General features: G+C 40.9%; 1 protein-coding gene across 5 annotated transcripts in view; it reads right to left on the bottom strand.

Moving 5' to 3' along the window:
- MICU1 (mitochondrial calcium uptake 1) overlaps window positions 1-27,928 on the bottom strand; it is a 112,737-nt gene that overhangs the window by 42,297 nt on the left and 42,512 nt on the right. For 4 of the 5 annotated variants that reach the window (XM_087763870.1, XM_087763868.1, XM_087763872.1 and 1 more), the window contains 3 exons: window positions 24,271-24,314; window positions 10,884-10,949; window positions 9,547-9,661 (listed from right to left, as the gene is read on the bottom strand). In XM_087763870.1, the coding sequence (XP_087619996.1) occupies window positions 9,547-9,661; window positions 10,884-10,949; window positions 24,271-24,314 (225 nt within the window). The remainder of the gene's footprint in view (window positions 1-9,546; window positions 9,662-10,883; window positions 10,950-24,270; window positions 24,315-27,928) is intronic. The other variant, XM_087763871.1, reaches the window with a different exon arrangement.

Here is a 27,928-nt window from a genome sequence, read left to right as displayed (position 1 = left end):
TGTAACCCATCACCATTTAAAGCCACAACATAGCGCCACAATTTTTTTCCAAATTAAGCTAATATGAGAATTTATCTTGCTCTGCTACTTTCAAATACATACCACCTACAGGAATTTTGGTGTTTGCTGGGATTTCTAGGGAATCCTTTAGGCTATAACTAGTGCTTAGGTTGTCATCTTAAATGAGGCTCTTCTCCACCCAAATCTGGCAGCAGGATGTGGATCACTGATGAGGCTCATCCCCCTTTAACCTCATCTGTTGCAATCAACTTTTAATATTTCTTGCAGATGCTCAAAAAGTAATGAGTTTCTGCAACCAGCCTTCTGCATTAAGGCATCTCCCAGATGGGGGTGAGAGGGTGAGTGCAAAGAGGAATCACTCAGACAAAAAGAAATTAATATAGAATTAACTGGACTGGATTTTGTACATTAGTTACAGCTTCAGTTTAGGGCCAGTAGACTTTTACATTGTGTTTTCCCCTTGCTATAATAAACTGTAGCACTTTATCACTAAAAGATTTAGCAAACATGTTGATGATACCACTTTTTCCAATCACTTTGTGCCTTCAACAGATGTATAACAACATTAAACTCGATGGCAGGAACAGCCTGTCACTAGCCACTTGATATATATAGCACATACAGTCCTGCCGTTATCTCTGGATTTCCAATTTCCTCATGCCAATTATTCGGGCTTTATATTCCAAACACTACATGCATAAATGATGTCTCCTGTAACCACGGTAATCGCCAGCAGCACGTGGTGGGCTATTTCACACAACCCTGCAGCAGAAGTGATGCCTCCACCCAGCCTGCCTCTCCTGCCTGCTGCAATGGGGAGACCTTTGCTCTCCATCCCTCCTTATTTCAGTGTTAGCTGAGATGTACTCAGGTGGACCAGTTGTCCCCAACACCAACTTCATCATCTCTTCAATGATGCAATATAATTAAAGGGATTTATACAACAAGCCTCCTCTGTATCCATCCATCATTTCCAGTGATTAATTCCCCATTTCCTTGAGAGAAACAATATTAAGCACCTTCCAGCTACCCTCCTAGCGTTTAAATAACGCATCCAATTTTATTCACTTTAACTGCATGTACTGCATGAAAGCCTGGATGCAATTTCTCCTTATAGTCCCCAAAATCTAGCCAAAGAGTTGTTTCCTCTATGAGGAAATAGGGGACTATACAAAGCTCTAATCTAGTTACAAGATGCTAGAAAAAGAGCAATTTACACATCTCATCTTTCTTCCTCCATGTTCCCTGCCAGGGTACACTGATATATATTCTGAGATTGGAAAATTTGTTACCCCTTGTTAAAAACTGGTGTTTGGGGTCACCCCCCCTTTTCTTTAAGGAAAAATACAATACTATGTCCCATTCGCGCAGACACAGGGTGAACAGAGAAAGCAAGGCACTTAACTTACCCCTTGCAAAGGCCATTTCCTTCCTTTCCCTTTTCTAAAGACACATTTTCAAGAGCAGTTTATCAAAGCCCCAAAGGAGAACATCACTTGCAAAATTAAAATGAACAGTTCGGCATCAAAAATCTGCAGGGTCAGTATTTTCTAAGGACAGGGAAGGAAAGTGTCTTTAAAGTGGCAAATTTAATTACTTCATTCCTTTAGCTAATAAGCGACACAGCCCGTTTCTTCCTCTGATCCGCATATCTAACTCCAATTACTTGTAACAACACTTAAATCCAACAAATGTGAATCCGAGCCAGGGAAACCAGAGGGCACCAAAGACAATTAGCTCATCCTGCTCCTGCTCAGGAAGAAATGTTCATTAAGATATATGTCCCTCATCTCCGGGCAGCCTGAATTTATTGGTCCCAAGTGAGATGATTTCTGCCTCTCCTCTTGGGCATGATGTTTCTGACCAGGATTTATTGGGGAAGAGTCATTCCAACGGCACCTAACCCCCCTGCTTTGCCCCCCCCGCTCCCCACATTACTCGTGGTTACATCAGCCTGTACAACCGCCATTTCTCTTCTTCCTCTTGTACTTACATCTTTTTGAAACTTGCAGACCATAAAAGCCGCAGATACTGGTTTGCCTGGCTAAACTTAGCCTTTTTTTTTCCTCCCTCTTTTATTCTGCCCCCCAGTTTTACCATTCTTGACGGCAGCTTCTCTAAATTTCCCCACTGCCTCCTTAATTAAGATGCATCAAAATGAACAGAATATTCCTCCTGCAATGGTTATCAAAACCATTTAAAGGACTGATTGCTTATAATACGGCGCAATGCCTGTCTTTACAAGGGAAAACCACTTCTGGATTTCCTCAAGTGCTGAGCTGCATTTCCAGCCCGCTCTGATTTTGCAAGCTATCTCCTCGCCATCCTTTTTGACATTATTCAGAATCAAGATTTTTCATTGCAACTGATTTCCCTTGGGCAACAAGTTAGGAACTCGTCAGAGCAGCGGCAGTTTCTTTTCTAGCTTTATTTCTAGTCTTTAGGTGTTCAAGAGGATACAACAACTTCCTATTGATTCCTCCAAGTCATTAACACAAATGGAAACATAGTACTGGAGCCCACACCTACACCAACTGATGAGTCACCTATTCCCTGCTTTGAGATACATGCAAATATATCTAAAAAGATCAGGTTGAAAGTATTCTCTAGATCCATAGCTCCACCACCTCTACAAACCCAGTTGCTTTTTTACCTAACCTGGGAGTTAGTGCAAAGGGCAATTAACATTTTTCTTGACTCATTTGTTCAAATCAAATATTTGGAAACAGAGAGGCAATAAGAAAACCAAAGGCCACATGCAGTAGCATTACAAACATGAGCAACCTCCACCAGATAAACAGATGACGAGCAGCAGCACTGACCACATTGAAAAACCCACCCGATCCCTCAGTATAAAGCCCCAGGGAACCTCTGAGGCATTAGATGGGTTGATTAGGCATCTTTAAGCCAATTATGTCATTTTTAACTATTCTGAATTATTCAATGGACCAATTTGCAGCACTCAATTGCTCTTTATTGCTATTTACTCTCACCAGGCACAATGCATTCTGAAAGACAACAAATGCTCACTGATGAGAAAGGCCACACTTTACTACTTTTTGCACTCACTTGATCTTCTCTTTCCCCCAAACTCAATGCTCCACACTTGGAGATACCTCTCAACAAGTCTTCCCCTCTGACTCCTGTTGCATCTCATGCAGTACATGGCTACAGTCACAAAAATTAGGTGTCTGTAGAGCATCCACCTCAAGTGGAGGTACCACATTTTAGGAAAACTATTTTGAACACACTTTTGGAAATAAACATTGCACCCTTCAGATGTAGTTGAAAATTTATTTCTCTGAATTTAAACACAAAGCAGCTCAGGACTTCAATATCCATCCTGAAACCTAGTAACTCCCCGAGCAACTCCAGTGTGGGACGAAAGATCAAGAATCCAGCTGGGGAGTTCCTTTAAGAAAAATTAGTCATTAGGAGTTAAATATCTTATGACTGCTTCTTCCCCATCTATCCCAAAATTAAGAAAAATACATGTAGAAAGGCCATAGTACCCTGAAGCTGAAAAAATATATCTTCATAATCAATCCAAAATTAACACAGTCCTCCTAGGGTAGAGACAGATTTTCATCTAGAGAGATGGCTTTTCAAGCCTTGCAGCTTTAATATTTTTTCCTTTCCTTTTTTCAGGTCACAACATCAAAAAAAGCTTACCTTATTCCTCCAGCCAAAGATTAATCAAGATTTCCCCCCACACCCCATTAAGTTACACGAATCAGCATGATCATTATTCTGTCTGACTCCGCACCGCGGTATTTTACCTGAGAAATTTTTCTGTACGTGTCTGAATTGGAACACTTCTGTCTGAAGGAAAGAATCAGGGTCATAGATGATCTCACCCTTAACAAGACCGCAGCCAGCAGCCCAGCACTAGTATCTAGTTCTTTGTAAGTGACTGCACTGGTAATAGGGAAGAGCTAGATGATGCACTATCACATAATGCATCTTCAAATGCCGTAACATTTTTCTGAGAACAGAGTTACAGCCTTATAGGGAAGCAACTATCCATAGAATATAGATGGCTAAGCCCCAGCTGCAATAAATATGGAAAAAAAACCACCCTAAACATTAAAATATCCTAATGTAGCAGATATTTTCTGTTCAAATTATTCCACTATTTCAGAAAACGAATTCAAACCCCATCAACTTTTTTTTTGTCAATCAATCCAGAAAGGCATCTAAAATAACTGAATCCACAGCACGAATACTGAGCCACAATATCATTCGTTCTAAAGGTAAAATATCTCTAAATAGCTAAGGGTTATTTCTTATCACAAGGAAGAACCTGAATTACCTCTGAAATAATACAAATGCATCATTTTAAAACTTAAGTGTACAAACCCCACTAAAATACAGACTTCAGCTTTAAAGCAGTCTAACACCCAGAAAAATCAAGTTTTCATTTGATTTTCTAATTCCAGTTAAAATTTAAAATAAAATGCTGCTTTCACAAGTGGAAAACAGGTCTTTCATACCTGGTAGAAGTATACTCTATTTCTATTACTGGCACATGTTTGGAGTAGGTGTTATTTCCTAACAGCACGAGCTGGATTGCGTTGGCTGGACTGTCACGCCTGGCTCACCAGTGCAGCTCCACATGCGGAGAAAGGGGTAGGAAGTGGCTGATAAGGAACCTGCCATCATGCAAAGTAAAAATACCACCGCTACTAATAGTAAGAAAAGCCCTAAACAACCTAGGCCAAGGAAAATTAAGTTTTAATTAAGCTCCCCACTCTAAATCCATGCCGGAGGTTCACATGCCTGAACCCAGGCACATGGATTCAAGCCCTACTTGAGCACCAAGCTCCAAAGCTACTGAGCTGCACATGCCCACGTTGCCACCAGAGACAGTGAGAGGTGCCCAACAGAAAGCAAAGAAGGGGTTAAATAGTACAGTTGACAGGTAAAATCCCAAATAAACTGTTGTCTTGTACAGAAATGCATGGATCGGACACATGTGTGAGGAAGAGCTAAAGGATGTGGCACGTGAATGGATGCTCCGATCCACCCTTTGGAAAGCTGTACCATGAGAACGTGCCACCTTCAGATACTGAAATTCACACCAAGCGTGCAGTACGCTTTTCCTTGGAGTGATGTCCCAGGTGGCCCCATTTTTAACCTTTCTTCTATTTAAACAATTCTAAAACTCCATTAAAGAAGTGATACATGCGGTTGGCAGCGATCCACCAGCCCATCGCATCATGCAAATGCAAGGGATGAGGAGATGAACAGACAAAGACCAAGCGAAGACTACAGGCGGAGCTGGTAGAGCATCCCATGCCCTAACATTGGTTTTCAAACTGGAGAGGTCAAGCCCTGCTTGGGAAGATCCCAAACTGCCAATTGCGAGCAGTCTGTCTTGTTTCTATCCTTCTGTCCTTTAGCACAGCTACCAGCCCACAGCAGAAGCAGGATGCTAAGCCAGAGCGCTCTCGGTCTGATGTGAAGCAACCAGGCTTATGTTCAGAAGTTGGGACACCCCCTGGGAGAGGATCTCTGCGCTGCTCAGACACATCTTGGAAATCCCACACAGCAGCAACTGGGCAAAAAGGTGTTGAAGACACCCCTACGCCACATAGGGTGGATATGAGAGACCCATGTACATGCATGAGGTAAACGGAGGGTCTTGAAAGTTTAGAGTAAAGATAAAATTAGCATGAACAGGACCACAGACAAAAATATTCCTATAAACTCAAAGCAACCTTGTATCTCCTTTTCTCATAGAAATGAGCCCTACGGCACTTAGTGCTGCTTTGCATGATTAAAACTCCGCCGGTACGGTGATGATGTCACTCATGGCAGGGAGGAGGCTGAAGACATTCGTGTCAGCCAGCAATAGATATTCAAGGTGACCACAGCACAAACAGACCTCAGAGATCACGTCGCCTGCACACAGCGGTGCAGGAGAGCACGCCGTGCCGCCTCCATCGCAGGCACCTGCACAGCGCTCGAAATCCGGCCAGAAAATCATTTCTAGAGCTAGATGATTTGGGATTTATTTTCTACACAGGGGAAAAAATGAAAAAAAAAAAGTCAATCTATCCCAGGTGAGAGTACCCGTAAGGGATGGCAGCACACTGCGCTCCAGAAAGAGCCTGCAGGAGATGGGAGAAGGAGCTGCAGGTCTGCCACAAGAGCCCTGGCAAGAGAATAATTCCTTTGGCTTGAGCCAATGCTGTGTAACCCTCCTTCCATGAGGAGTAAATCCAGACACAGTGATAGTCCAATTACGGAAACAACACCGACTTATTCTTTTAACGTCCAGCTCCCTTCAGCATTCGTTAATCAAGTAGGCATTAGTGTGCCCGGACAACAGACCACGTTTGCTCTGAAATTGCAGTTGCTGATGATAGAGAAGCTCTTTCTCCCCTTCCTCCACCTGTTCTGCAAGTCCAAAAGCAAAAAACTCTTCGGTTTAAGAAAGCAAACACATTGCTTCCCTTTGACATTTGAAGGACTTAGGGGAAATACCATCGAAATTTTGCTTAGCCTGTACTTTGCTTGTCATTCTACCTCTGCCCCAAAACACAGGGAGCAGCTGAAGCAACTAAAACCGTGGGGTACCCTCAAGGACACTCCGCTCTCATTTGCCTTTAATAGAAGGCTGACCTTCTGAAGCAGTTAAAAGCAATTTTATTAGTTGTTTTAAAAATACATTTTCACAGAAACACAGCAACCAACAAGAACAGACAGTGCTAGAGCAATAAACCACTTGTAAATAAAATATGGTGACAGACTTCATCTTCTGTGCAATATGCAAACAGCTCTCTGTGAGCAACATGCAGATGAAGCCTCCAGCCCTCTCTCCTCCTCTCCCTCCCCGGCAGCTGCTACACAGCCCGCTTTTCAGAGAATACAACTGAAGTGAGCTTCAGCTGAAGCCGCAAAGACAAATTAAATGAAAAGCTTTGGGAAGCACTCTCAAAGCCCAGCAGTGCTTTTGGTAGAGCCAAGGAGATGGGCAGGAGCCATCTCAGCAGACTTGCTGGGCACAACCCCTGAGCAGCACGATAAACACAAAGCCCTTCGGGTTTCTTGTTTTCAGAGGTTATCATTGATCAGTTTTGAGTTCCATAAGGCAGAGCAGACCACAGTTGATCTCTCCCCATCACTTCTGAGCACGGCAGAGGAACACTTCTCCCTCCTGCCTCCCACCCCCAGACCCAACCTCACGCTCCCCTTCTGATTACCATGCTTTATAGCTCAGTACACCACCTTCCTTTCTCAATATTTAGTGGCTTTTAGCTATCTGATGTAATCTACAGCTCTCTCTTGTCTGGATACCTTCTTAATGCTTGGGTTATTTAAACAACACAGCAAGAAAACCAATATTGAACTGTCAGGTTTAAGATGTACTTTCCTCACTCTATCTTATTTATTTCCCAGTTAAAAAAAAATTTAAAAAAATCAGGAACTACTGAATTCCTGGGAGGTAATGTTCACTAGTAGGGAGTAAACCAGCGTGGCGTAACAGTCAATTTTCTACCTAGCCACAGGGCAAGGTTGGCTTGGGAGTTTTATTTTTATAAAAGCAAATGCTTTAAAAACGAAGCCGAAACTCTTCCTCTGGGGAATCACTGTTTGACAGTAGCTCCAGAGACACTCCTCCATCTTCAATAACCATTCAGCAAGCTCCCAAAATACCTAAAAGTCAGGCTAAAAGTCCTGAACACTTTATTCTTCTCTCATTTTTTATTTTTCCTTTTTGAGAGCTCCAGCCTTGCCCACCCTTCCCATCATTCCTCAAAGCACACACCACCCAATTCTGTCTCCTCATTAGTCTGATTCCCCAGTAATTGTGAACACCTTTAAAAGCCCAAGAACAAGAGGAAAAAAAAAAACCTTTCCTCCCATACAGCCCTCCAAAACAAGGCTGGCTGCTACTCTAACACAAGGTGGTCCATTTTCTTTTATTCTCACAACAAAGACATTAAACCAAAGCAAGAACAATTTCTCTTACTGCCGCCTGTGGAAACACATGAAATTAATTTTGCGCCCTGCGTACTTGATTAGGGGGTTGTTCACCACCAGCACAGCTATACAGTCAAGGGCACAAGCATTTTCTAAACCATGTGCAGTAATGCGATACTATAGGTTTGAGAGTTCATTGTCATCTGTGGACACTGAGATGAAAAGCCCTCACTACACAAGTGAAAATACCTTAGACAATTTTGGCACAGACTAGCCTAACATAGGAAAGGAACAACAAGAGTCATAAGGGTCAGTTCTGAGACTCAGTCAAACAAAAAGGCAGATTAAAATCATAAAACAAATTCCCCAGCTTGAACTAGCTTTATCCCTCGGTGTTTGTTTTCACGACATGAAGGTCACATACATGCCTTCCTGCACCGTGTCCATCTGACAACAAACACGACCTTGAACAGCGCTGCGCCCTGGTAACAGATCCTCAGTAAATGAGAAGCTACCTCTTTCATTTGTCCATGTTACAGCATGGAAGAACATGGGGCAAAAAATAAAGCACCTGTTGCTTTTACAAAACATCAGGGAATTACCCAGCTGACTCCCTGAACAGCACAGAGCAGGTAGCAATGGGGATCTACAATAAACTGGGAAATGTCCAGCTTTTTCATTCCTGTGATCAGGTCATCATGAAACAGATACAAGATTAGATGGCCAAATTTTCTCTCTCTCTTTTTTAAAAAAAATCTAAAAATACAATGTTTCAAGCTTATTTGGACAGTGCCATGTTCTCCATTACCCCACATTTTCTAATGGGGCTGAAAAATAACTGGAATTTCTGTTGACTTTCCTGTTTGTGATGCAGCACCTTCCAAGAAGCTAGAGAAGCTCTGCAAATGATGTTTTGAGCTTGCTTTCCCCATGAAGAAAGTCTAGAAATGCCACTTGACATTACCAAAGGCTTCAGTTTCACTATTTCTTGCCAACGAAGCAAATTTGAAGTGCCAGCACTTCAAGTGCAGAAGACTTTGCTGGAACAGATTAGCAGATCACAGAAATATATCACAAATGCAAGTCAAATGCAGCAGGGTGAAAAGACAGAAGGTATCTAATGATACTTGTTGAAATGTAAACAGCTTAACTTCTCCCCCCATTGGATTACACCACGCACAAGCCTAAGCCTACCCAAGGGAAAATAGAGCTGGAGAAGAGAGTTTGAAGTGTCTTCTAACCAGTGGAGAGCTGGAAAACAATATTCATCCAAATTCAAGAATATCATATGAACATAACTCAAGAACACATCTCCATTTCCAGTTTTGAACAGCAGGTCAAATGACTCATTAAAAAAAATTTTGTCACATGTTAAAATAAGTCTCCAGAAGTCAATGATCTGCTTATCTTTCTGAATCACTCAAAGCTAAGTCTAAACCAGATGAAGCAACAGCAATTATTCACTCAAGTTTCAAGCAATCAAGAATTCCTTTTAGGGAAATGCATGTAGACAACAATAACAAACTCATTGCTTGTAAACCTTAGAAACATAAAAAAGCAGTAATTGTAGAGGGAAAAAAAAACCCGTGTACTTACTGGAAAGGACTGTTGTAAGGAAGATGTAGTCGGAAAAAGAAATGAGTCCACATTCTCCAAGCGCATAAAATATGCTGTCTTCATCGGCAAACTTCTCTCGCTCCTGGGATAATTTCTATTTATTCATCCGACCCACACCCCAAGAAGAGAAAATAAAGTAATCGATTAAATAGAGACACAAAAGGCTTTATTTGTATCCTTACCACCAACAAGCCATTCCACGTACACACACCCCTACTACCTCCATTCATATTTAGTGGACCTTTTCCAGCCTTCAAATCTGTCAGAAATGCTCTGCAAAGGTCAGTGCTTCCCCGTCTCAAATCAGGGGTAAGGAACTGCACAACAATAATTAGTTGTTTTAGCCTAGCTGAAATACAGATAAATAGAACTATGTCCATTTTGCTTAATATTGTCTGAATCAGAGATTAGTGTTATGAAAATCAGATTTTTTCATAGAGGCTTCAAAAAGGAAATTATTATATTTCACTAATAGCATTTTAGTTATACTAGCCAAGAAAGAACTATTTCACATGAATAGAAAGCATGATCAAAGTTATCAAAAATGCGCAGTTATCAGAAGCATACAATTCAGGAGCGTGTTTAGCAAGTTCACTAGGAGGACCAGGACCGATACCAATCTTAACCTCTCTCTCTCGCTCCAGTTCTTTTTCAACACCTTGCTTTAATAGAAAATACCACGTGTTTTATCAGCTAATCTCCCTTACTAGGCTAAAAATCCAAGTCCCTTTGATCCACTGAAAATTCAAAGACTGAAAAGGATCCATAAAATTGTTAGGAAATCCACACTGGTGACCCATTTTAAGAACACAGCAGGAGGAGGCACACGCACACACGGAGGAAAATGAAATTATTACAAAGGAGAGTAGGCATGGATGAGGTTATTCCACAGAAACCAGGTCATGCAAGCACAGAAGCATGGTGAAAGCAAGGCTGAATTTAGGAACGGTTTTAGGAAAAACCACTGACAAACACCACCACACGAGGGTCCAGCTACACAACTGTCCCCCACTGTTACCTCTGTCTAGCGGAGATCCCATCATATACAAGATAAAGGAAAGAAAACTGGTTAACCGACAATAAAATAAGCAGGCAAAACATAACATCAAGTTGAACGGTTAGACTTGCGAAGAGCAAGAAAGTTTTGAAGCAACCAGGTTGTTGCTTTGACTGGGTGCTGCTAAGAAGCCCGAGTAGACATCCCAGCAAGAGTTAGCACGTAGCCTCTCCGGGTCAGACCCACTGTCTGCAGCTGATGTCTCTCATCCACCTCAGGTTTGGTTGGTTGTTTTTTTTTTTTTTGAGAGAGAACTCACCATTGTATGTGACTGCAGAGTGGGGATGAGCTCAGCTAATAATTTAGATGAAAATTTAACCCGTATCTGGCCCGGAAACCACAAGAAAAGAAATAAAAAATAATCATATAGATCACCCAAAAAATACAGTTTTCAGGAAAAAAAAGTTCAACCCTACTGATCAAATAAAACTCTTTCCAGTAGCTCGTCCTTTACCTTCTGGAGAGCATCAGGAATTTAACAAGAGGTGAATCACTAACAGCAGACAACATGCTAGTGGCATTAATTTCATGCGACACAACTGCTATTTATGCTTACGGGATACCAGGTTGAACTATCATTTACTAAAAAAAAAAAAAAAAAAAAAGCAGCCTTTTGCTTCCCTTCCCATTGAGATGGATCCAAAGCAAAGTTACACTGATGCTTATGTTAAGGACAAATAAACAATGTCTGGTTTTCCTTTAAACTGAAAGCAGGATTTGTGGAGAAAGCAGTTTTCTGTGATTGCTGCTGACGGTGTTGCCTGCAGCATCTCACCTGCTCCTGTGATTTATTGCCCCCTCCTACAATTGCCTGTCTTCAGCAGCGTTTATCACAAACTAGCTATTAGCAGTCTACTTCACCCACTCGAAGGATCCCATGAAAGAGTTCCAGAGGTCAGTTTATTAATTTTTATGGGTTTCTTTTCTGCACCTAAAATTCATAGTCGGCATCAAACAGCTCAAAATATTCCTCATAAGCCGAAAACCACATCCATAGACTAACAAGATAAAACCCCTATTAATCGCTCTCTGAAATACAAAGGTTTAGACAGATGGGGGAGAGGCATTTACTCATTTGCATCTTTCTTTGAGCAAACAAAGTAAAAAATTTTATTTATTTATTTTACACAAGCATCTGCTTGTCAGAAACCTTGGGAAGGGGAACATACATTGTCACTACAGTGCCCAGCCTGCCGGCAGCTAACAGGAAAGAGAATTTCTCCCACTGATCTTAATAGGGGAAAAAACATGCAGCTAAGTTGCTATAGTATCAACTGACCCAATCAATAAGATTTTTCAGGCTCTCAGCACTAGGACAGAAGTTTAAAAAAATTCACAACTCTATTTTCTTCTGGCTCACCAAGAAGCTGCGTGTTTGCTTTCCACAAAGCACATGGGAAGTTTGCCCCACTCCGGGAAAGGCTGGAAGCATCCTTCTCAGGGGTTGTTCCCCACCATTAAACATTGTATTCTGCAGAATTATATTATAGTCCCCAGGAAAAAAGAATAAAAAAGAAATAAATCTACCTACTTTACAAAGCACAATGTGGACTGTTGCGATTCCTCAAAGTTCAAGGTGGAGAAACCCAAACACAGTCCTCACTAACACCTAAAACCACTGTCTATAGACCTTGAGCTTCTTTTCCACATCCTGCTTTCCTTCAAGCATACTAACCAATCCCTTCTAGCCAGACAGGTAATGCATGGGATCTGAAAATGTAGGGAAAAACCCCTTTCCAAGCCTCCATCCTCTTTTAGAGACATGTCTTCACAAATCAGTTATACACACAATTTCAGGACAACTTTCATGTTTCACACCCTTTTGTATCTGAACACAAGCTAATTCTCAAAGTGCTCTGTTAAAACAGACAAATCCCTTCCGTTTACGAAGTTTTCTCTATGTTAAATCCATTCCCAAAACCAGAGTAATTGATTAAGATCATTCAGCACGCCCGAAAAACATTCAAAACTGAGCATTCACAAGTGAGCAAGCCATGGGAAACAGTTTGCAAGTATGATGTATTTTTTAATCAAGCAGTAGATTCATATTAAACAAGCACACAAACAAGCAAACATCCAAATTAACATGTAGAAAGAAAAAGAAATCCAAGTGTACCGTTGCTTTCAGCACAAGCATGGCTGTGTAAGTTCAGTGAAAAGCTGCCAGTCCAGTCTCAGTGGAATAAAACTTTTTACAGGCATTCAGGCAGATTATCTTACAATACCAGACATCGACAACAGGTAAAAAATATAATGTAATTGCATTTCAAAACGTAAAGCTTGGTTTGCCCTTTCCAACTCAGGCTCCAAGCCCAACAAACAACAACAGAACATGGGTTGAACATATCGATAACAGCGACCAAGCTCCCCCTGCCCCAGATCCATGTGCTGTAGAAAATGAAGTTGCATGCTGTATGCAGGCAACTCCCCAGACTTGTGTTACGGCCTGGCTGCAAGCAAGCAAAGCACCCAAAGATACAGCACAGACTTCACATATTCTACCCCAAAACTGGATCTACTGCTGGAGCCTCCCTCGAGCCACGTACATGGTACAGCTCCCAGGTACAAAGGATTTCAGGGGAGAACCCCAGTGATTCCTTCCATTCCTTGTCAAATATTACCTTTATTTTGGATTTAAAAATTGTTTTCCCAGGGCTCAGTGAAGAGTGAAACATGTTAATACTTAATTACACAAATCTGGAAAAAAGATGTGTTTTTGCAAATTAAGGGATGCCTTCTGCAAAGGCAGAGACAGACACAAGGTGCGGTGCTGGTGTGTGCTCTGCGTTCCTAACACACATTTAGAAAAGCCTTATCAGCTAAATCCTTGCAGCTCCACTTCATTTTGCATTTCAGAAACTACTTAATGAGCAGCATTTAATTTGCCGCTTTGGGAAGAACATATTCTTGATAAGTCACTTAAAAGTCGACAGTTTTTGTTTCAATCTGGAGGAGAAAACACACGTTCAGCACATTTATTCACATAACTTGTTTATCTTTCAACATCACCTTTGTGCTTATATACGCCAAAGCTTCAGGAATTCATCAGCCTTATGTGACCACTCAACAGTGACTTTACGCCTTCCAAAACAACAACGGAATAGATATCCAAGTGCATGCAAGATAATGAGCATTTCTCCAGAACCAGAAAGTAATTTTGTAAATTACTAAGGAATTTTAGATGAACCATAACCATCTTTTATTGACAAACGTCATCATATTCAGTTTGTTCCTTTTTAAAAGAAATACTTTAAGGTTACCAATATTGTGTAAGCAAATACACCACCATAAATGTTTCAAACAGTGAAGTCACCTTGCTGCAAAGCAATTCTCTTTCAGTCCCAACCGACCACCTTCAGTTGTGCAAACCATTTAAAAGGCATCTATTAACGTATTTCTTTTATGGTTAGCTGTAGACATATAGGAAAAGAAGTTAAAATGCTATATGTTCAGCGTTAAAAAGAAATATTCTCTTTTCCACAGTAGAAGTTTCAAAAAAATCTGTGTTACAAGTTTGCCTAATATAAGCAATTTCTTTCCTTGTTTCTGAGTTTTCTGGCTTTATAAGGTAAAGATGACCCTCCATATTATTTTAACTTTGGGATATGTGTCTCTTTACAAATGAAATCTCTCTAAGAAGAGAAAAAAAACCACATTAGTACTTGTGCACATAACATCAAGCAGTACGCATAGACACGATGTGCTATTAGTCCTGCTCGCACATGGCTTGATACCTTGGGCTTAAATCAGTAGGCAGCACCCCTATAAATAAAAAGCTATTAGGAATCCTTCTAAGGATGGGGAAACAAATCTTTTAATAAAATTTATTGGACAATCCATTTAATGACTGCATTTTAAACAGTGTTTAGCACCTACCACGCGTATTGTTTGACATCTTTAAAAATATTAGCTGGCATCTGCCATCTCATTAGCATTACGCAACATTTCGATGTGCAGCGACAGGGCTCCTATTTGCCTGGTCCAGCAGAGCCTGCAGGACAGCATTGTGCTGGCACGGACTACTACAGCTCCTTCCCAAGCAGGACTGTTGAAAATCTGGGGAAGTATGTACCGAGACACCCACTGACTAATGCGTTTGCAGCAGATGCTCTGTATTAGTCTACCACACAGGACAGATAAGGTAAAACCCTTAAGAAATGCCAGTGGAAACTGCAGGCAATGCAGCCTACTATGGTAACTAAAAAATATTAACACTTTGAACTCTGTCTACATCAAAATGCTGAACTGGAGGCTCCGAAATGAGGGAGATTTTTAATTTTTGATCTTTTTTTTTTTAAGATATAAAGTTTAAAGAACCAAAGCCATGTATTTAGAGATTTCACGACAACTCATGTTGGCACCTCACTACCTACAGTAAGAAAATGGAAATAAAGAAATAAAAAGGTATTCAGAATCAGATTTAAAAATAGAGCCTTTCAGCCCAGATGTTCAAAAGCCTTTTAGGGAAAAAAGAGGCAGGGAGGTCTCCCCGCATTGTGAAACAAGGACAAAAAAGGACTTGGGGAAGAGTAGAGGAATTTAGGTTTTTTTAAAGCTAGCTTTATAAAGTGGATGCAAAATATGACATTTTAGATGCACTGCCTGGGATTTTTTTTATATATCAGTAAATAATAAAAAAGTGTTTAAGGTTGTGACAGAAACAGCACAAGGACTTTCAGAAACTCCTAAACCTCCTTTTGCAGTAGAAAAGTTTACAGTAGCATTCCTAGTGGCTCTAGATAATTTACTATGAAGCCTACATACTCACATAGGCAAACGCAAACAGATTTTGCATGGCAAATCATGGTGGGTGAGTGTTAGCATAGGAAAATGCTTAAAATTTACTGTTCACAGATAAATACTGCAGCTTATGACCTTTCAAAAGTACATTTTAATAAAGAGTTTTTTAAAACCTTTGATTTGGGGGTTATTTTATCTGTATGTATACACAGGGGGACAAAAAATACAGAGCTGGACATGGATGAAGTTGTTCTGCATACTCTCTCCCTCTGAATTTGAACACGTACAGAGAATCAAAAATTAGGCAGCAATTATTACTATGGGTGGTCTTCTGAGACTGGAAAGAGAAATCTGCATTCCCTCCTTCCAGCAAGGCTGTAAATATTCATCACCTCTAAAACAAATGGCACCTGAAACGCAAGGCCAGCATTCTGTACGACCAAGAAAAAAAATGACACAGACTTTCCCGACCCTTCGCAGGCAGCAGACCCACTCATGCAAGGGAGAAACCCCTGCTGGAAAAGCAAATAGGAAATGCCTCAGAAAAGGGACAGTCTATACTTCTGCTTCCCTCCACTGCACTGTCTCAGTCCTCTGCAGGGTAATGAAATCAAAATCTGTAGGACCACAGCAGCATTCATCATGGGAATTTGATAGGGGAAGATTAAAATTAGGTCCTTGATGTACCAAATCATGCTTCTAAAATGAGTTGACTTTTGACACCTTTGAATTTAAATGGCTGTTTAGGTCTCCAGATGGAAATGGGGATACCGCTTTCTCTCGTCTCAGCCTGCATTACCAAGATGAACTCATTATGTTGATAATGCACGCTGCTCATTTTCTCTGATAAAAATTCCAGTGTGAAAAAACACGAGGAAAATAATAATTCTGTACAGAAAACAAGTATTAAACATTGGCTCAGACAATGAGGTCAGGGTCAGACACTCAGTACTAATCACTCACCAAATGAGAAAGGGGTTTGGGGAAAAACTGCAATTAGAGATTGTCATCACACTTGCAAATGGTTTAAGGAACCGAATTAAGATGCAACTAAAAATCTTGCCATTCCCTTCCACTCTCTCACTCCTTTCTTCTTCACCTGCTTCTCCCACCCAGACCTGCCCTCCTTCTGTAGTCAGTGAGGTCAAGCATCTCCTAAAACATTCCTTCTCATCCTGCTGAATCCATCCTCCTTCCCTCTGCCCTTCTCCCTACTGACTCCACATTACCCAAGGACAGTTTTCAGAGCTCAGTTTTATATCCCTTAAGTATTAAGCATTAATCTATGCCAGCAAAACTATCAAATTAAAGCCAAAAATGATCCCATAAACCACTTTCTCATTAAAAGACTGCATACACCCACTAAGAGCACTTTGTCACCAAGCTTCTTATTTTTTGCTAACTTCCCCTATGGATTTCATTAACACCACAAAGCTACAAGGCCAACGAAGCATTTAGAGTACATTTCCCTCTTTACTTACTAATACTAAGTGAACTTCCCTCTGCTTTCTAGTTCCTTTTCCTAGGAACCATCTTATGAACTATATCATCTAAATATCTTCTTCCCAAAATATTCTTTAATATAGTTCACCCTACGTAGTTCTGTAACTTGAAAAACTCAAGAAAGTTTGCAAAAATAACCTTCCCCAAATTTACAAACATTCAAATACACAATGTTTCCCCACAGCATTTGGCCAGAGAAACACCTGTCCTTTCTCACAGAACAAAACTAACTTTGTGGCCTCAAACGGAAAAAGCCATTTTCCAGAGCCAGCTCTATCATGGTTTCATCAAGCTGCAAAATAAGTCAGAAGCCTCAAAAGACACCGTGAAAATAAGAGGACAGGAAGGCACACATTTGAGCTTTGCTCAAAGATGTTCCCGTTAATAAAGCCACATATTAACGGTTACCTGAGGACCGCACTCTTAACAAGCCAAATTTAAGTACTCTGAAATAAATCCTTTAGGCTGAGGATCAAGGAGAGAATTCAGGATTATTTATTAAAGGAGCAGGGAGAAGGGGTGAGCATACACTGTCCCTTTTACATGAAAAGTGCATATTATGAGGTCTGAAGCACAAACTAATCAAAGCACATGCTGTCTGCTTTGTACCTGCCAGAAATCCTGGTGGAAGGGGAGAAGGTTAGAAAAGGGAAGAAAATGAGGGAATGCTTGGTTACACCAAAAAACGAAACCATAATTAGAATAAAGACACAAGTATCAGAGATTTTAGTAGCTGGAAGAAACACCCATCGGGTACCTAGAAATCAGAATAAAAGAAGATATACAGCAACCAGCGCATTTTAGTAACATCTGCCAAACAAGCCCTGTGAAAACGAGCAACAGAATTAGCAGTAGAAAAAGATATCAGCAAGTAGAGCTCTGTCAAAACTGAAATACGCCACGAACGTTTGGTAGAGGAGGTAGGGAAGGATGAAGCATGTTCTGTATGTGGACATAAAGCAACCCAGGTGTCCACCAGGATGTTTGTGCACCATGCATTTACCAGTGTTAGAAGCAACTAAGCGTTTTCTTTGATGAAATTAGTTTTTATGAAAAACAAGCCAAGAGAAGAAATTGCAGTTCAGTGTCTGCACAGGTCCCAGTGAACCACACACAGGAAAAAGGGGTGAGGAACACAAAAGTAACTCAAAACTCCTAACCAGAGAAAATGGGAGGACCAAGTTTGGCTGGGAGGAGAAAGCTAGCGAGCAAAGAAACCAACAAACACAGACACTGGTGTCAGCGAAGAAAGTTAAGAAGAGAAAAATCGTGTCAGCTCAGCTCAGATCTGCTGATTATCTGCAATAAACTGCATCTCTGCTTGCTTCCACAAAAGGTCACAAGCAAGAATTATCTCCTGCCAGTTCATTAGGACACTTTTGGGGATGGCAGAGGAACTTTTGTATAGATGAGCGTAAGTTTATTATCTATGTAAGAAAATGCCTCCTCATTATTATGTAAAAAAACTACCTGCACTAAGATCAGAAGCTGATGGAATTTAAAGCAGGAAATCTGAAATTAGACAGAGATGTTCTACACAGATTACAGGCCAGGATAGCTGAATGCTTCAAGATATCTCCAAGCAAGCCATTACCTAGACTCAACAGCTCAAACTGATGACACTGGGGACTCATTTATTTCAAATACTCTTAAAACAGACATTGGCAAGACCTCGTACAGTTGGATTTAGAGGACTCCTCACCTCTTTTCATTGCGTCTCAGCCCGAGAAAGTACTGAGTACCCTTCTCAGTTAATGGGCTCAGTAAATCAACCGCACGTGCACTTTACATGGCTATTTACTGAACTGCAATAGCTTGCTTTTGTTAAGGTATCATTTAGAGTTTGAATGAAAGTTTCAGAAGCACTTAAAGATCACAGGAGCTCAGAGCTCTGACCCAATGTTTGGCTCCTGAATGACAGCAGGACTTTGAGCTTGTCTTGCTTGTTGCAAGCTTGGGTCTATGGCAGCTTATGCCACTCTGGTGGAAGTCTCATGCTCCAGCCTCAGCTCATACACAAAGCAAAGGACCCCAGAAATTCAGGCTAATGAATGAAGGCCCCCTTTTCCCCCCCCTCTTTCAAATGTGGCAGCAATATCCTTCAACCCACCAGAAAAGCCTGTACTAAGTATGGTCCATCTACCTCCAAGTTCTTTTCATGGGGATCCTTCCCGAGCACATTTTTTCAGGCTCCTGTGCTCCTGAGATGCTCTTTAAATCATCTGGCAAGAAATCTTCCTCCTGAGCTGACTCCCAGCAGCTCTTCTTTAATGGACACACACCTCTAGTTACAGGGCCTTGGCAGATAAGTGTAGTTTAAACTAATCATTGTACTGGTCCATGATACAAGCCTGCATTATACAGTGGAAGTGAGTTTCAGGTGTTTTCCTGGCCCTTACCTGATTCTTCCCTTCCTACGCTTCAAGCTCAATGGAGGACATGAAAGAAACCAACAAAAACGCACATACAGTTTTGAACAAAGTGCCAGGATAAAACAGAAAAAAACCCACTTATTATGTAAGTTAGTAGCCAGAACACGTGGGCATGCTTAAGCACAAACTGCCTTTCCTTTTGTGATGTGATGAGGACTGGAGCTGAACATCTGCAGACTCTCCTGGCTACCAGCAACCCTGCTGCCTCTGGTAGGGGCTGACTTCTTGCTAACCAGAGAGGGACAATGCCCTGCAAGGAAAAGCCACAGAAATGATCTGAAGTATTTTCCTTCATTTTGCTATTGCTCTGCATTACTCTCAGGCATCCCAAAATATCTAGAGATGTAAACATAAATGCTGGCAAGGAATACTTAATTCATAAATTTAATTAGAGGGCATTGAAAGCCTCTATAATTACTTACTGCAGCAATGGTAACAAGAGGGTAAGCTGTTGCTGGTAGCTCGAAGGCTTTTGTTCGTATTAAGCAGTAGCAAGAAATTTTCCCCACGGGAGAACAAAAAGAGCAAGTCAAGTGTATTCCGTATTAAACTAATAAGCCATTTAGGTTTTTTTTTCCTAAATGGGCTAGAGGTCTCTTAAAAGCACTACAGCTTATCTTCAGTATGAACACCCAACTGCACAAAGACAGCTCTATGCTGCGCACCCACCACATCCATTTTCTGCCTCCGCTCCCACCTTTACACCAGGCAGCACTGCTGAGAGCTCAGCTGCGGGACACCTGGGAGCTCCCCTGCACTGGCTCACCAGGACAGGGACCGCACCAAAGGACGCAGGTGACAGGGCGTGATTTTGCTCTGAACAGGGTGGATATGCAGCTCACACTTTAGAGGAACACCACTAACAGCATTGCTTCTTTTTTTCTTTGAGAGATTAAGCTTGTCAATAATTAATGCATAAGGCAAAAAAAAAATCAAGTAAACAGAGAGGGCATGAAAAAAGAAAATTTTAAACAAAATCTGTATTACAACTTATGTAACGTTAATGAAGCTTATGCCATATTATATGTGCTAGGATATATACTTCTACTTAGTGAGAGCTTATTCATTACTATCATCTTGCTAAGCAAGATGCAAGCAGTGAGTGATAGAACAGCACAATGCCTCAGTTTGAAAATCAGATGTGCAAAGAACATCTCCACATCACACTTAAAAGTGCCCTTTCTTAAGCCCTAACAAACATTATGCAGCAGGGGAACTGCACATCTTAAATTAAATAGGACTTCACTCCTCCTAACTGGAGGCATGCTTTTCAAGATGGTAGGACAAGAGAAGGGACAACATGAGATACTTCTCCAACAGATGGGTTAAGAAAGCGTTTGCTTTCCCATTGCCACAATGCAAGAGGAGGAAAGGGAGACAGTGGAAATGGAGCAGATGAACAGTTGTGGTCTGGACACCTTCATGCCACAGCACTCCGAGCTACGCTTTAGATTGTGTCTATTCTCGCATCAGCCTTTTGTTCAGGCTCAATACGAACACGCTGAAGTGTTAGCAGACTGATTCATACTTTTTTTCTACTCCAAATGAATAGTAATCAATGCCTCTTTTCCTTTACTTTCCAGACCTTGTTTCCCTGGGGGACAAACCACCACACTTAGACAAAAACGGAGCCAGGGACAGAATTGCCTCCCTACACACTCAGCCCAGCAGCAGATCAACAAAAAGCATGAGTTCATGTTAGCAAACAGATCTGACCAATGGTTTTTCCTGGATAAACGTCTCCAGGGCTTTTGGTTTCACAATGAGTGAAGAAAAAGCATTTAGGCTCAAATTACAGGAGCATTGTTCCCATTAATAAGGCAGTAACATTTACCTCCCTCTCCATCAACTCTATAAATTATCACTAGGAAAAAGGAGGGGCAGGAAGAGGAAAAAAAAGCAGGTATTGTCTTCTCACCACAGCATTCAGTCACATGCACAGCAAGATGCTTCAGAAACCCGACACAGTTACAAATACAGAGGCACATTACTCCACAAAATCCTTTGGCAAGACCAGGCCCGATCACCGCACTACAGCCAATTAGTTGTTTTGATGGTAGCTTTATGTAAATAAAATTGGTTCTGTGAAAAGAGCAGCTCATCCATCTGCTTACTAATGCTGTAGCATTTAAATCTGAAACATACATGCTCAAAATTCACACTGATACTTTAAACATTGTCCTGTAATAAGTAATTAAAATGCAACTGACTGCACAGCTGGTTCTATTCTTTTAACTGAATCTCTTTCTAAATTATCACTTGCATGCAACCCTGGGTATACATTTTTGGTTGGAACTAAAATTAGTTCTCTTTTCTACACTTCAGCCAGGATCTAGCCTGCAGATTGTCAGTACTTTTCAGTACCACAGCTTGCTTGTGTTTGACTGCTCACAAACTCCTTTCACCTTAAAAATGAAAAGGAAATTTCCAGTGAACAGGCCTATTACGTTTTGAGCGGATGCCTGCACCACAAGTCCCATTACCTCTGCGTGACATTCGTAAGGATGCTTAGGGGAATAATGGACCTCTTACCCTTCTGCTTGAGCTCATCAGCTCCGCCAATGCACAAAGGGAAAGCACCAGAAAGTTGTCTCCAGGTAGAGGATGCTTTGATAACCCAAGAGAAATATGTAGTTGGAAACAGGCAAGGAGGAAGAGATAGAAAAGGGTTTTATCCCTCGCGTGCTACTATGCAAGTGAAACTCAAATGAGTAAGGTCAGCTCTGCAGCACCACAGTTGGCATTTGGCTGAGTAAAGACAGTGTACTTTTTTTAAACTGAAACTCAAAGCAAGCAATAAAATGAGAACAAGATGCTATCAGACAGATAAATCTACTGTCAGCTTCTTTCATTACCAAGTGAAAGCCAAGGCTAACTTATTTTATACTCTCCTCGAATTATCCTCTCACATGGACATTACCACTACCCTAATAGCCACAGCCAGATTTAGCCAGTCCCAAGGTGTCTTTAAGCAGACAGCCAAGAACCTCTATTTCTTCATTTTCAGCAGAGCAAACTGCTTCTAGGGTATTACTGGTCTGTGGAAAAAATAGGTCCCAGGAGAAGATAACAACAAAGAAAACTCCATTGCAGTACCCTAAATTTGCTGCCTCACTTTCAGACTATCCAAATCACAGCACGTAGACATCCAAGTGCAGCACTGAGTTATAAAGTTATATAAAAAGCAATTTCACTCTGCTACAGGTCAGAGTGAAAGGTGGTTAGCGTGTAAGGCAAAGGCAAAGGCTATCTGTTCTCCAGCTTTCAGCCAGCACAGATGTTCACCACGCTGAATGGCAAGATCCTAAGAGCATGGATGATGATGCACAGTCAAGCACAGTACCTCAGACACAAACTGTGGGTTCTCAACACCCCTGTGTGGTGACTGTCCCTCACATCCAAATGCGTCGCAATTTAAGCCCTCGGTGCTGAAGGGCAGAGGAACAGAAAGTTGAGTTCAGCAAAGGGATTGCCTTTGGACCTTTTATCCAATGTGATAGGAACCGACTGCAGAGTGCTCAGGAACAGAGGAACGATTAGCAAAAATAGCGTGGGATTCAGCATTTCTTCCCTACAAACAAATCTTGTTTATGTAAAGCCTAAGGGATGAATGTGATAGCTTGACAAGATAAAATGATGAAAGTGAGTGGATGCAAAATAGACTGTCATAAACCAGAGAAAGAAACATTTGATATTTTCCAAAGAATGTATGTACTTTTTTTTTGTTAGGTGGGGTTTGTTGGTTTTTTTTTTGAATCATGAAAAGCAGACATTGGGTTTGTGGCAGGGGAAGAAGAAAACAAGTGTTCACAACATGCTTCGTAGTTGTATGCATCAAAACTAACTGCCAAAATACTACCTTCCAATTGTCTGTTTTCAAGGAAAATCTCGCTCTGCTGCCTGGGTAACCAGAACACTTGTACACCGCTGATGACAGGGACCCCAGGTATTTGATCACCTTCTGTCTTTACCTTTCTCTACTAAACACAAATGAAGACGGGGAGCTTCATGTGTACAGCCCAGTGTGTTTATATAAAGCTTTAAATTCATTTTTTTCAGTGTCGACTCTTCCTGGAAATATCTGACACTGTGTGTCATGAACATCATTCAGCAATGAAGGGATCAGATGCTGATTTCACTTTGGGAGAAACAGAAGCTTTACTTTCAGATGATGCAGGTGAAATGAAAATACTGCTAAAAGCTGGAGTTCCATTATGTGCCCATGGTGATATGATGGAAAGTTAACTAACCTGCAGTTATCTGCATCAAGAAGTGGATATGAGCTGCTAGTCCTAGGGCCAGAGCTGCCTTTACCATACTCCTCCATACCAGTGGGATCTACGGTGTGGTTAATTGGGTCCCTGATTTGCATAATAACAGGTAGGATGCTGCACAGCTCCACTTACGCAGGCAGACAAAACTACGTCAGAGCATGCTCAACATTTTACCAACACGTATTGTGACAGCACAAACATCCAGAACAGTCATGGACCGCTGTAGGAAGGACCTAGGGTTCAAAATGGGAACGGAGTAAGGGTGTTTGAAGCAGGGGAAAAACATGCTCGGGATGCAGATAAGAAACACAAGAGTGTCTCCTTCCTTTATGAATCTGGAGATGAAACTGAAAGGGAAAGATTAAGTGAGTTTTCCCCAAAACGGGATAGCTCATTGAGCTCTCACAATCACAAAGAAGCACCAAGGAAATGTAATCACAACCTATAATTTCTTGGCCTACCAGTATGTAAGAAGAGGTAGTATTTCATCTGTAAACGTTAAAACACCTTTAAAAAAATATCTCTCATTCACTGTCATTACGTAAAAAGTACTGCAATGCTACTAAATAACAAAAAGTTCAGAAGAAAATACTTCAAATACTTCATTTAACATACACCCACATGCAGGTAATAACTAAAGGACTCTAGGTTAAAAAAGCCATTGAATAATACACACTTAATAGTCTAATGTGCTCACCTTCCCATCATAGCGTTTCACTATAAACTGATCCAGGCCCAGGTCTGAAAGAGAAAAAAAAAAAGATACTTAAAAAATGCTCTTAGAGTATAAAAGTTAGCATTTCTTGGGTTTGCTCTTTGAGCGACGATTACAAAGTAAGATGCACTGCCTGAATAACATCAGTAGAAAATATAAGGACAGAGAAGGAAAATTTTTTTGGCTTCGTGCATTTTGTACTTTGTATTTTGATCATGAAAGACAACAAACTCGTGGCATCAAAGAAAATCTCCTTCTAGCAGGGACAATAGGAGCAGAGCTCCCAGCATCTCTCAAGAGCCTGAAACACCCATCCCAAAGCAGATTTCTGCACTATTACCAGGCAGACATTTCGCCTGTGATGCCTCATGTTCATGCACATTCATAAAACTCTTATTTTGTTTCTAGTAACACCTTTTGAATGGCTCACAAATGGAAAAACAAAGAATTGGGATATCCCCAAATAAATTCAAAACTTGTTCAAATTTTAGTATAAAATTGCTCATAAATAGGTTTTAAAGGAGGTAAGCTGCAGCTGCATTTGTAAGAAGGCAAGTGCTTTAGCTTGAAGAAGCTTTGGAGAAAGCCAGGGAGAGGGATTATTTATACTATTAAATTCAATCTCTCATATCATCACAAAAAGTTTTTTCTATGTTGAAGAAGAGGAAAAAAAATCCCAGCATTTGCAGAGTTAAAGCACAGAGCTCTCAATCTAATCCGCAATGCCTGGCAGGCGATACGTACACTGATGAATGCACATATAAGCAAGATGACAAAAATATTCAGGAAGATTAATTAGCTGAGCTTTGCAATCCAAAGTTGGGAAGATGCACCCTGAGAGGAGATTAAGCAGAACTCAAACTGAGCACTTCCAGTAATTCAGGAGAGATGGGCCGATTTTCAGTTCTCTGAAGAATAAAAGCCCTCAGCGGTGCTATGTCCCATGCATTTTCTGCCACTGTTTATGATAATTATCACATCCTCACTTCAATTTAAATTAGAGAAAAGATGGAAGAAAAACCAAAATAAACTTCTCCCATGCCTGCTGTGTCACCTGCTTGTGATTGAGGATAATAAACCCCTTCCCATCTACTGGAAAGGTTCATAATGGTTACAGTGCAGAAAAATGGAGTTATTCATTGCTCTGGGATGACCCCCTCAACCTTTCTGAACCAAAGCAGCTAAAACTCCTCCATCACCATTTCAAAGACTGAGGGAATTGTCAAAGGGCTTTCTCGATTTGTGAATATTCAAGCCAGAAAGCACCTTCTCAATATTTTGTGTGCCTGACAATAGAGCGAAAATTGCATATTCATACACACTTTCAGACTTTAATCGTCTTCTGAAAAATTCTGTCCTCCTCAAAGTTGTGGGTATAAACCCAGTACAGTAAGTATTGTCACATTTAGAGGCAGGATTCATTTAATAAATGTGCTTATTTTACTAGAGACATTATCTGGTTGGAGATCGCCTCTGACCATCCATCTGGATGCTGACCACTAAGCTGAGCTCAGCTTTATGTCCATGTGTCATAATAAAGTAATTTCTCAAGCACACCTCCTGTTCCCGTGCCAGGTAATAGTGCTGTAAGACATATCCCTGACAGCCCGACATTACATATGTACTCATGGAAAGCTAAAAAAGGACACAGGTTAAAAATAGCAAGTGAAAGTATGTCTTAATGGCAACCCTGCCCCAACTGGACACTACTATTGGGAAAGCAAACAGATTTCAAAGACGACCCAAAATAAATGGATGCTCATGCAGATGAGCAGCAAGAAAAATGAACTAACAATGGTTCTCTTTTATATATATATAAAAAAAGAAATAGTATATATATTTCTAAATATATAAATATATATCTATGTACTATATAATAATTATATATATATACATGAGTCTGTATGTACATATAGAAAAGTTATTAAAAACAATCAAATAACACCTAAAAAGGCAGAATACCAGTACCTATGCTAAATGAAAAGGCTAATAACAAACTTTGTGCTCTCCCCAGATGTAACATGAGGTGGGGAAAAGGGGAGGTGAAGTGGGGTATGACTGGAAGGGACTAAAAAGCACAAGAGCTAAACAGCAATAGATTACAATAGCAATAGAGTCAACAAAAGAAAAACACACTGGTGAAATCAGGAGTTTTGAATACAGGGTAATTTGCCTCTGGACTGGGGTTTGGTCCAGCCCCATTCACCTAAGCACGGAGATGTTTGTTTCCATGTGTTTCTGCAATTGCTATGGCACATAAGGAAAGGAGACAGGAAAACAAAACATCTGGGTAACCTGAGACTATTCCTGCGCAGGACAGAGCAACGGACTTGGACGTACACATAGTTTTTCTGTAACTGCATCCAAACCCTCATGGCAGGTATAGAAGCTGCCAGGTCTGCCCTCAAGCTTAAGAGCTCCAAGCATTTCATTATTCGCTGAAGAAACTGGTTACAGCACCGTAGCTGTTACAGAAATGTAGTTATCATTACTCGTATCATGTCAGCCTCCTTCAACACAATCACATCTGATGAGAAGCAAATATATAACCTTGGTTTATGCATGCCTCGGAAATTGGGGAGAGACATTTTTACAAAAACGCAGCACAAAAATTTGTCACTTCTGCTGCTGCCTTTTTTCATGTCACTGTATCAGCATGCCCTGGAAGACGGTGTTACCTATTGCAAGCACAAGCATATTGGTTCACATCAGTGTTTTATGCTCACCCTTTCTCCCAGCCATACACAACGACATCCCCGCTGCTCTGCTGCATTAACTAAGCTGCACGCTTAAGTCCCTCTATAAAATTCCCCTTATCATAGCTCCCGACAGAATAAGCCAATTCAAAAGCTGAAAAACTGCATTTATATGTTCAAGGTATACAGTTTTACTCAATACATTTTCCTTTTTACAATACAATTTATTTTCTTTTTTATGGACTTAGCTATGCGTTTTTCCACAAGCCTTTAATCTTAAAAGTTGACAAAAGGAAACCGAGAAAAAAGAGGGACTGTTGCCCGATTCCTGTGTTGTTCTTTCTTTACATTACATAAAAAAACCAAAAGGCTTTTCCTCCAAGATGTTTCAATAGGAATTCAGCATTTGTGTAGGCTGGAGAGCCAGTGGAAACACGGCACAAATGAGGACAATCACATCTGAACAAGGAAAGGAAAGAATGTTAGTTATTACATCTCTGTTATTCAAAAGGCAGCATGCTAAGTTAAAGCTACCGCAGGATTGCCTGTGAAACACTCATAAGACAAATATCCCCTGGCTGGGCTATTGCTGACGAGCTGCAGTAACACAAGCTAATAGGCATGTTTAAAAGTAAAAAAGAGCTTTTCCACCTTTCACTGAAAAGCAGGGTCTGAAAGACCGTTCTCCCAGAAACAAATTAAAGGATTTCCTTCAAGAGAGACAGCAATGAAATCCAGAAATCGTTTCAGGAGGATACCTGGCTGCTTCACTAAGCCTCCCCGGGATCGAAGGCAGCACGATGTGCACCACAGCTACTCCAGATTGCATAGTGACCACCCAGAGCAGCTGGGCTTCAGTGCTTGTTTCTGCTCGAACAAACCCGGAGTCTCCATCATGGCCTGCCCCAGAATACACCTTTTATTTGCATGAAACACTGTACAAC

This window comes from Nipponia nippon, unplaced genomic scaffold, assembly GCF_047370975.1.
Source record: "Nipponia nippon isolate SJK-2023a ecotype South Korea unplaced genomic scaffold, ASM4737097v1 scaffold_3, whole genome shotgun sequence".
Lineage (NCBI taxonomy): Eukaryota > Metazoa > Chordata > Aves > Pelecaniformes > Threskiornithidae > Nipponia > Nipponia nippon.
This window is presented reverse-complemented; position numbering and strand designations above follow the sequence as displayed.